The sequence below is a fragment of the Octodon degus genome, unplaced genomic scaffold (genome assembly GCF_000260255.1).
Source record: "Octodon degus isolate 3935 unplaced genomic scaffold, OctDeg1.0 scaffold00268, whole genome shotgun sequence".
NCBI lineage: Eukaryota > Metazoa > Chordata > Mammalia > Rodentia > Octodontidae > Octodon > Octodon degus.
The window spans coordinates 753,490-764,699 of NW_004524844.1; the positions used below are offsets into that span (position 1 = coordinate 753,490).

The 11,210-nt window shown below is 49.5% G+C and overlaps 1 protein-coding gene across 1 annotated transcript in view; it reads right to left on the reverse strand.

The window, feature by feature from the left end:
* Positions 1 to 459: 459 nt before the first annotated feature.
* Positions 460 to 11,210, reverse strand: part of Znf473 (zinc finger protein 473) — a 22,572-nt gene continuing 11,821 nt past the window's right edge. The window contains exons 2-4 of the mRNA XM_023706653.1: positions 7,224 to 7,341; positions 5,340 to 5,429; positions 460 to 3,453 (exon numbers count right to left, since the gene is read on the reverse strand). Coding sequence (XP_023562421.1) covers positions 881 to 3,453; positions 5,340 to 5,429; positions 7,224 to 7,326 — 2,766 coding nt within the window. The 5' untranslated portion in view covers positions 7,327 to 7,341 and the 3' untranslated portion in view covers positions 460 to 880. The remainder of the gene's footprint in view (positions 3,454 to 5,339; positions 5,430 to 7,223; positions 7,342 to 11,210) is intronic.

Here is an 11,210-nt window from a genome sequence, read left to right on the forward strand (position 1 = left end):
GCTAAGTTTGATTTTGTCACATTTTTTAGCAAATATGTATAGTGATTATATTCTTCCAATTTTATTGTTTATATTTCTTGTTTGAATATTTAATTGCAGAAAATAGGCAATCTTTGTTTTTCTTGATCTTTTTGATTAGTAAAAGATGATTCTTTTTTCAATACAAAAGTATATATTGTCTTGATTGAAAAGCTAGTTTTTTTTTTTTTTTTTTTTTTTTTGCCAATTTGTGGAACCGGGGATTGAACTCAGGCCCTTGTGCTTCCCAGGCAAACAATTAATCTACTGAGCTATCTCCTCGGCCCTGTTTCAAGATTTTTAAAAAAGGGGGAAGAGTGTTGGGGAGTAAGTTGCTAAACAAAACTTGAAACAAAACCCAAAAATAAACTTAAAAGCTATACACAGAGAACACCAACTATAGTAAACAGATTACTAGTTCAATATAAAAGAGTACAACATATTCACAGCTCACAGTAGGCAAGAGCTTATGTGCTAGGCACTGAGTCTAACATTTATTCAACCCTCACCACAGTGCTGAGGTAGGTGGCTACGATACTCATCTGACAGATTTTAAGACACTGAGGCCCTGAGACATTTTAGGACTTTCCCAAGGTCATTTAGAGTAGTAGATGACAGGTGGCATATAACTCAGGCAGGCTAGCTCCACGCTCTACTTTTAAATCCCAACGTTACACAGCTTTTCAATTTTTATGTTCTAATGAAACTCATGTGCAAGTGCTCTAATCAATCTTTATTAATAGACTTATTCATCTGGAAGACAGGAAGCTTGCAATGTGCTGCCTTCAAATCTGACCTCACAGGAAAGTTTGGGTATCTGGAACTGTTACCACCTAATGGCTGTGAACAGTGTCACTGCTTGCTACTTTCGAGCATGACGCTGTTGGTGCCTGGTGAGGGTAAAAGAGCACTTAAAAGCTTTCTGACACAGTTGACACTGGAAAGGTTTCTCCTGGGAGTGACTTCTCTGGTGCTGACTGAGATGGGCACTGATGCCAAAGGCTTTGCCACACACCCCACAGACATAGGGCTTTTCCCCAGTGTGAATCCTTTCATGCTGAGTTAGATTGGTTCTCTGGGAGAAGGCTTTCCCACATTGGTTACACGGGTAGGGCCTTTCCCCAGTGTGAACTCTCCGGTGAACAGAAAGGCATGAGCTCTGGCTGAAGGCTTTGCCACATTCCTCACAAACGTAAGGCTTCTCCCCTGTGTGAACTCTTCGGTGGCGGATGAGTTCAGCATTCATGCCAAAGGCTTTCCCGCAGTCAGTGCATTCAAAACGCTTCTCTCCTGTGTGAGTTCTCTCATGCTTAGAAAGGCACGAACTCTGACGGAACATTTTCCCACACACACTACACACAAAGCGACTCTTTATGGTATGAGTTCTCTGGTGCTGAATGAGGTGATTACTTTGTGCAAAGACTTTGTCACACTCATAACACTTGAAGGGCTTCTCTCTACTGTGAATTAATTGATGTTCTGAAAGGTGAGCACTTTGACTGAAGGTCTTCCCACATGTGTTACATTTAAAGGGATGGCTGTCTTGAGGAGGCTGACATTTGGGGAGGGAGGTGCTGGGGACAGCTCTCCCACCCTCCTCACATTCTTGGGGCCTCACCCCAGCTTGCATTCTCTGGTCCAAGGTTTTTCCATACTGGTTGCACTCAAAGATCTTCACCCTGGTGTGAATCTTCTTGTGCTGAGTGAGGTATCTGTTGCAGTTGAATGCTTTTCCACATGTGTTGCATTTAAAGGATTTGTCAGCCTTCGGATGTTCTCTGTGTCTTGTGTTCTGGTCCAAAACTTTCCTGCTCTCATCAAATCTTTGCTTGTCTCTGGCATGGACACTCAAGTGGCAGTTCAGGGTTGAGCTACAAACAAAGCGTTCGCCACACTCTGGACACTCATAGGGGGCTCTGATGGTGTGGATTTTCTGGTGCTGCACCAGGTACTGGTTATTACTGAAGGTCTGCTTGCATTTGGCACAGCCAAAGAGCCTATTAGTGGCATGAGTGGCCTGGTGTCGAATCAAGTGTGAAGGTCGGCTAAAACTCCGGACACACTCCTGACACTTATGCGGTCTGCTGCCTGTGTGAACCTGCTGGTGTTCATGAAGGTGAGTTTTCCTGGAGAAGGCCTTCCCACACTCACTACATCTGTAAGGTCTCTCTCTGCTGTGACCCTTCTGGTGGATCTTCAGGGTAGAGGTGTAGCTGAAGGTTTTCCCACATTCGTCACACTTGTAAGGCTTCTCCCCAGTGTGAACAGTTAGGTGTTTGATGAGTGACAACCTCTGCCTGAAGGTCTTCTCACACTCCTGACACTCAAAGGTAGTTTTTGCAGCATGAGTTCTCTGATGTTGGATGAAATGTTTCTTCAAGGTGAAGACTGCCTGGCATGTGACACATTCATAGTGCTTCCGAGTATGGGTTTTCTTGTGTCCCCTAAGATGAAGGGCCAGGGTAAAAGTCATGTCACATTTGTTACATTTGTAGAATTTAGGACTTCTAAGGGTTTCCTGACATTTAACAGGTTGTCCATGATGACTGGATGGACAGTTGCCACTTTGACTCTTACATGGTTTTGCTCTAGTGTGAGTTTTCTGATGCTGCCAGAAATGCGTATTCTGACTAAAAGTTTTCCCACATTCCTTACATACATAGGATTGGTAGCCCATGTGGGTCACAGGAGACACAGCCCGGTGAGAAGTTGGGCTAAAACCTTTCTGGTCTTCCTCCTGTGTAGATGGCTCTTCACTTATGTGGATAATCCAGTGCTGGTAGCCTGTGTGGGTCACAGGAGACACAGTCAGGGGAGAAGTCGAGCTGAAACTGTTCTGATCTTCTTCCTGTGCAGATGGCTCTTCGCTTATGTGGGTGACCCACTGCTGGTAGCCTGTGTGGGTCACAGGAGACACAGTCAGGTGAGAAGTTGGGCTGAAACCTTTCTGGTCCTCTTCCTGCGCAGATGACTCTTCACTTATGTGGGTGACCCAGTGCTGGACAAAGTGGGAACCCTGGCTGAAGCTTTCGTCACACTCGCTGCACTTATACAGCTGCTCCTCCTCTTGGACAGCACCCTGCTGGCTCTGTTCAGGGTTGTAGGTAAAGTCATTCCTATACTCCTGTGACTCAGTTGGCGTGAGGCTCCTTTCAGGAGTATGCACCACAGAGTCTTCTGCTGTGCAAAGCAGGCAAGGACTCAGGTGGCTCTTCAGTGTGTGACTCGTGCCTTCTGTGGTATTTTTCTTACTAGTGACATCATCAGACTTGAGAATACTTTCTGGATCTCCCAGCAAACTGTCCAACCACTTCTCATCCAGACAGTCTTCAAAGTTGAAGTTCCAAAGGTCTTCCTTGCAGAACACCTCCATCATTTCCTTGGTGAGTCCTTCTTCCAAGAAATTCTGAGGTGAGTTTGTGGGCTCCGGCATGCCTGAAAGAGAAAAGCACGTATCTAATGTTCTCCAGAGGGAAAGATCAGAGCTGCAGGTAAAGACACACAGTAGGGGTGACGGTCCCGAGCCCTGGCTGTCACGGGGCTGAAGAAAAAGGAAGTCCAAGTGGCATCTCATATCATCAAGAGAGCCCGTTCGCAGGAGTGTTAGAAGGGAGAAGGGACACTGAGAGGACTTCATAGGGAGTGAGAACCTCAGCCACAGCCCTCACACTGACTGCCTACCATGAGGTGGACTAGGGTGGGGCAAACCAGCTTGCAGGCTGTGAGTGTCCTCCTGAGCACTCTCTGAGCTACAGCAGAGCAGCAAGCAGCCCCTGGCCAGCTGGTAAGCTCCTTTTCCACAGCTAAGTATTCAGCAGAGCAAGATCTGCTCTGCTCTGTCTCTTAACTACAAGTTATACATTCTCTGGACTCCTTCACCGAACATGAGCTACTGTTCTTCCCTTCCATACCTCTCACCTCCCCTTCTCCTCTCTCCATCCTGCACCAGTACCACTGCTTCCAAGTGCCTTCCTTCCTTCCCCTCCCTCTCCCTCCCTCTGTACTGGGCATTCAACCCAGGGCCTTCACACTGAGATATAACCCAGTCCTTCTAGTTTTTATTTTGACAGGGTCTCACTCAGTTACTTACCTTTTTGTGCAGACTGGGCTTGAACTTTGTGATCTTTCTGCCTCAGCCTCCCAGAGTGCCAGGATAATAGGTCCGCGCCACCATGCCTAGCTCCTCCTGCACCTCCTTACCCACCACACATGTCAGACTGCTTAGTGCCTCATCCTGCAAGCAAAGCTTGCAAACCAAAGCCTTCCAAATAACCCCTCTTGCCTTGAGCATCACCCTGCTGCTTTGGCATCTGGTTTTCTCTGTGCCACCTACGAAGCACAGCAGATCCCTCTCACAAGCTGGCAGGGTAGGGGACCTGCATCCAAGGATGCGCCATCAGAGACCCACTTCCCAGGGAAGCATGCTGTTATAGGGAATAAATGATGACAACCAGACATGATGGCCACTACTAAAAGATATATATATATATATAAAGTTGTGTGTGTGTGTGCGCGTATACACACACACACACACACACACACACACACACAATTTGGTTGCCAGGAAAACTATGGCTGCCTATGCTTGGACATAGACTACAGGCTGATACAAGAGACACAGAAATCAGGATCAGAAGTTAGGGGAGCACGTGTATGCATGAGTCTGTACCCCTCATGAAACACTGGTGCCGAACACGAGGCTGAAGAAGGCTCCTGTTGCCATGCTCAAGCGGTGAGCAAGGGCAGAGTCCCGGCTGACGGCGTGGTCACTGGTGCAGCGCTCTCCTTCTTGGGGTGCTTAACCGATGACAGAGAAGCCCCAACACCTGGGCAGGACAGCTGCCTCTGCTTTCTTCCACCAGGGGGAGCAGACCCCACTTTCTTCTGCAGGGTCTGTCACTACCTAGCTGATGACAGAACTGTGGCCTGAGAGACAGCAGAGTAGATACTGTTGGTGGCATCCGGGCCTGGCTACAGTCACTCCCAGAGTTGGCCATCTGCTGTACCAAGGCCCAGGGACCAAAGATGGGCTATATAAAGGAGATAAAACAGGGCGCAAGGCAGGAGCTGGACAGACTGACTCAGGGAGTGGAAGGAGGAGGGTGGGAGCAGCATTGGGGCAGCCAGAGCTGAAGGTCCGGGGGAGTGAGAGCTGGCAGAGCCCCCATCTCCCAGAATGGAGGCACAGAAGCCACGTGGTGATGGAATGAGGCCCAGAGGCCAGGTGCGAGGCCCTGGGCAGACACACTGGGGGCTGACCATGACCCTGCGAGGGGACTTGAGGATGGAGAGCACGCCAAGGGCTTCTTTCTTCTGCTCACCAGGATCCATAGCCTCTGTGCTTCCTCTCACCAGGGCCTCCAACTTTTCTTCACCACTGGGACGGAATGTTGTGCTGGGTCTCAGAGGGCCTGTGGAGAGAGGATGGCACCATGATGGGGAAGGTCACCTAAGATGCTTCACCCTCCATACAGCTCGTGCAGGTCAGACGCTGCACTGGGCAATCTAGGGTCACCTGCAAGACACCTCTGAGATTTGGGGTACCCAGTGCAGTGCAGAATAGCGACCTAATAGTCACCATCCAGGTGGTGAGAGCTGCGACAGCTGGGGTTGGGGGCACAAAGAACTTGTGACAGGTCTTGAGGACAAGCAGCTAGCCAAGTGGAGAGGCACACCCTCAGCCACTCATGATGTGCCTCTTTACCAAGAACCACATGGCCAAGGCCTCCATGAGCCAGGCCCTGTGAAGATGGCGGGGTCCCAGAGCCCAAGGCTACCTTAGCGCTGCCCTCCACACACCTCCTGAGGAAGAGAGCAGAGAGCCATAATCCCCACATGACACGTTGGAGAAAAAGCGACTGCTGGCTTTGAAGATGTAGAGGCCATGTCTTAAACACCACCAGCAGGCTCTAGGTGCTGGAACAGCACAGGGAAGGAGTCCCCCCCAAAATCCCTAGGAGGGGCACAGCTTTGGTTCTTGCCCAGTGAGACCCATTTCAAACCTCTATGGCACTACAGTATGATAAGCCACTGTGTTTACAATATTTGTAAAGCAGCAATAGGAAGCGAACACATTACTCTTGTATAGGATGTCACACTTCTTGGGGATGAAGCACATCTTGTACGACTCTGCAGGAAACCCTAGAAGCTCGTGCCTGGCTTTCCCAAAGTTCACCTGTGCCCCCATTTGCCTGACTTATTCGTGCTTTCACTGCAGCACTTCATGGGCAGGCGCAGTTCAGAGCACGAGCACCTCAGACCACGTCCCAGGGCTGCTCCTAGGGGAGCACCACACCTAGGGGTGCCAGACCTTGACACAGCTGGGAAGCTAACTGTCCCTCTATGAACCTCATTTTCAGAATGATCCATGAAAGGGGAATGTTGGGAGCCACAGAAGCTGGAAAATCAGTCATAGGTGTGTAGGCAGGACTATGCTTCAGGGCCTAAAGCAAACAGGCTACCTCAGTCCTGAGACAATCACCCTGTCTGGTTGAAGTCAGTTTTGGTTTGCAGGTGGATTCCTCTCAACAGCCAGACAGACCAGCTACCACCTAACCTAGCTTTTGTCTCCTTGTCTATCTTTTTCTCATTCCTGCCACTGTTTCTCACCAGGTAGAACTGATCCCACTGAGACCAATGGATCCCTCCAACCTCTGCATGGGGCGACAAGACCTGGTTCATAACAAAGCAGTGTCTGCCACCCAGTCATTTACTCCTTTACCAACCATTTGCTGAGGCCGTACAGAAGGTACTGGGGGCAAAGCAGTGGACAAACCAGGTCACAAGACCCCACTCCAGAGAAGTTTTCACTCCAGAGATCACATTACCTGGTGAAAGAGCTACGGAGGACTGCGTATGGGTGTGTGTGTGGGGGGCTGTAATGAGGTCACAGTTCGGCCCAGGGTCTCTTGGCATCCACACTCCTGGCACCTGGGAGGGGTCATCCTATTGCTGGGAGCGGACCTGTTGCTGTGCCCTGTGCGAGGTGTGGCAGCCTTCTTGGTCCTGTCCATGAGATGCTAGTAGCACCTGTTACTGGCGGGCCCATCCTAAGTGTCTCTAGATGTTGCCAGTGTCTCTTAGGAAGGAAGCCAACTAAGAGCCAGAGGCCTGGATGGTGGTGATGTGATTTCATCTGTGGGTGACAGAGCACAGGGGATCCCTAACTAAGGCCGTGCTTGGGCCGCAGTCAAGGGGATACTCACTCAGCAGGAAGAGGTTCTGGTAGTTGTCCAGTGCTGTGTCCCAGAACAGATCCTCCTGGTCCAGCCCCAGATGCTCCCAGTCCTCTGAGAAATCCATGGTCATGTGGGTAGCGAATTCCTGAAATAGTAATACACTGTCAGTCACTCGGGGGGAGCTGGGGGAGGGGGCACAGCCCAGTAGACCCACCCTAGCTCTCCATTTGCCAGGCGTTGGCAGAAATCATCCTGTTCTCAGGTTCACGAAAACCCTGATAAGTCAGAGCCACGAAAGCCCTGTATTCTGTAGCAAGGAAGGAGTGTTGGACAGGTTGCCACACATGCAGGACTTAAACCCAGGCTTGCTGGCCTTAAAAACCATTTCTTCTGATTTTGTAAGTGTTGGTTTAAGATGTTAATTTGCATTATTATAGATATTTACACACACACACACACACACACACACACACACAGATGTAAGTAATTAATTGCCATGGACCTGGCACCCAGGAGTGTCCTGACTTAACGTGCAAATACTTCAGTATGAACAGGAACTCCCTGACCTCACTGAACACCTGACTGTACTCACAGTCTGCACCTGCACTTGTCTGATGTCCCAGGGAATCTTCATAGCTAGCTTGTCAGAATTAGAATCCAAGGAGGCCCACACCAGCGAGGAGACAGAAGCCCTGTTATCCATAGAGCTTCTGGGTACACAACCCCTCAGCCCATGACTCCAGGTCCACTGCAGGCTGCACGGTTACCAAAGGCGTGCACCTGCTACCTAGCTTGCAGTGATGCTGACTTTCTTCATTTTTAAGTGTACTGGTTGACAGGTACTTAGAAAAGCAATGCAAGTACTTGAGAAGAACCAACTGAAAAGTGAAGACTGCTCACCACCCAGCCTCTAGGCGAATCACTGGCTGCTGGATTGCTCCTTGCAGGTCCCCACCCACGTGGACACGGCACACAAAGAACACTGGAGGAGTGAAGGAGTAATCCTAAATTTTTTTTATTTTTTATTTTTTTTTCAGAACCGGGGATTGAACTCAGGCCCTTAGTGCTTGCCAGGGAAGCACTTATCCTACTGAGCCATCTCCCCAGCCCAGGGAGGAGTGAAGGGCTTGTCTCCTTGATCTGGGTTAAGGGTCAGCCCCACTAGCTTGCCCTGTGGTGGCCCCTCTGAGCCCGATTCCTGCCACACTGGTGAACTGGGCTGATGTAGCCCATCTGATCACAGGTACTATGGAAATGATGGCGAGGCTGTCCTGGCCTAAGGTCTTCCATCCACTACGCCATGAGTTTCACCTGTGGACACCTCTTCATCTGTGCTTTATTTTACAACAAAAAGTTTTGGTTTTTTTTGTTTGCTTGTCTAAATAAACATGTAAGACAGGATCCTCTTCTGGCTGCTGTGTGGAAAGAGAAGGTGGAAGGGCAGGAGCTGGGGGACAAGGAAGAAGCCCAATGCAATAACCCGGGCGAGAAGAAATGGCAGGAGCTGGGGAATTCTAAGTGGAATGAAGAAACGGGGGTGATAAACTGAGTCCTGGTCACTGAGGCAGACACGGCCCACACCATCGCTGGGCTTCTGATCAGGTGACCCACACACAGTCTCTGGCAGTGTAGGCCAGCGTGTACTAGAATTTCTGTTACCCTGGGCCCACAAGATAGCTCAGCAGACCAAAGTGCCTGCTTGGGCACGCAGATCCCGAGCACCACATGCCGCACCAGCCCCGCCCCCAGGGCAGCCAGTCCAGATGTAGTGGCACACGCCTATAATCGCAGCATGGGGAGGCTGAAAGCAGGAGGATCACCGCAAGTCCGAGCTGTGTATTAAGACACTGTAACAACCAAATACATTAAAATTTTTTTTTCTGTTACCGGTAGTTGAAATTGCGATCTATACCTTATCCAGAGAGATGTTAAGAGGGGTTTCTTTTTTTTTTTTTAAAGCAGGAGCTAGATTACAGTGGGCTATAAGGAGTTACCCTTTGCTGGGACTATGAGACTGTGTTGGTCAGGGAACCTGAGAACTATGCGCTGGAGGTAGAAGGATAGGCGCAGAGACCTGAGGGAGCCACAGGAGGATTTTACACAAGGACAGTGACAAACCAGGGCAAATGTTTCTCCTACAGGCCAAACCCTACCACGGGTGATGGGGATGTGGCATGTGTCAGACCTGGTCCTTTAGGCCTTGAGAAGTTCACTGTCTGGACGTTAGGATGAAGAGGTACAGTGACAGAGAGAGGCACTGGGGCTCCATGAGCCAGGGAGGGAGAGAAGCCGCTGCTTTGGGACCAGGGCGAGTTTCCCAGAGGGGGAGGGGAAGACGTTTGAACTGGATCATTCAGGGAGAGCAAGCTAGAGAAACGCTCTCACGTATTCATTCATTCAACAAACACCTCATATAGCTTTCTGTATTCTGGGTTCCCAAGCGACCCAGAGGTGACCCAGAGATGAATCCCAATCCGTTCCTGTCACTGAGGAGCACGTGGTCTTGTGGCACTACAGTCTGGGCTGGTGGAACCACAGCTAGGTGGAACTGTGTTGAGACGGAGGCGACAGAGGGTGGTAGGGAGCACCAGAGTTGGGGATGAGTTGATTGTTATGGAGGAGGGAGGGACCAAGGTGGGCCTCCGGGATTGTGCAGGTCACCACTGCTGAAAAGGGCACAGGGCATTCTAGCAGACGGTACAGCCTAGGCCATGACAGGAAGCCTGGAAAGTATAACGTAACATTTCTCACCTGGCCAATAAGAAGGAACTGGTTGTCTAGACAAATGGCAGAAGACACTGGAGGGGAAGGCAAAAGCTGGATTATGCAAGCATGAGCCACTGTAAGCAAGAGGGGCTCTGGAAAGGTATTAAGCAGGATAATGATCGTTATCAGAATTTCATCTTTGAAAGATTGCTTGGAGTCATCAGGGTTTAAATAGGAAAGTGTCTCTCAGGGACTCACACAGTGAGGGCAGCAATGTTCAGAGGCAGGGCCTAAGAGGTGAGTGGATCAAGAGAGTACTGAGTGTGTGTGTGTGTGTGTGTGTGTGTGTGTGTGTGTGTGTGTGTGTTGGGGGTAGCCACGCTGGAGGAAGCAGGTCACTGGAGGAAAGGGATGGGATGAGGGGGATCAGGTAAGGCCACCATCACTGAGTGACTTAAACCAAGCAACAAGCAAGTCCCAAAACCTGGGTCCTGGTGTCTCTAGGACTCCACAACTACTCCAGTAGTCTTGTCATATCTCAGTGCAGGGCCATGGTCAAATAATTATCTCTCTGAGCGTCAGTTTCCACATGTGCAAACTGGTGTCAACACAAGAGAACAGATTCATAATTCCTTCACTCCAATTCCAAAAACCCCAAGGATCTGAAAAAACCCAAACTTTACAAGTTACATGTGCAGCCTTTCATCTTGGCTGAGTGAACATGGTATTCACACCTCTTCCCACAGGTATGCTTAATGACCAGGGGTTGCCCTAGATTCTTCTGGGGGGAGAGGTGTCCTAACTATGAAATGTGCACGGAGTTCTTTTTAAAATCTGAAAAATTCTAATTACCAAGATGACCCTGGTGCCAAGAGAAAAGTATAAGGCCCAGGGCCTGCACTAATGTCTCAGTGCTGGTACGAGATTAACAGAAAAGATGCAAGAAGGGCATGAGCCTGGCCCACAGAAAGTGCTCAGGCAAATTTAAATACTTCAACCTCAAGAATTCCAATTCTTACCCAGGCATGGCGGAGCACACCTGTAATCCCAGCACTTGGGAATGAGGCTGGAGGATCGCAGCAAGTTGAGACCAGCCTTCGCTACAAAGTGAGCTCAAGACCGTCTTAAACTTACATAGTGAGACTTTGCCTTTAAAAAATAAAGGGAAGGAAACCAGGCGTGATGATGCACTCCTGTAATCTCAGCACTGGGGAGCCCGAGACAGGAGGATCAGTACAAGTCTGAGCTGTGTAGTGAAACCCTGTACCAAATAAACAAACAAACAAACAAACAAACAAACAAATAAAT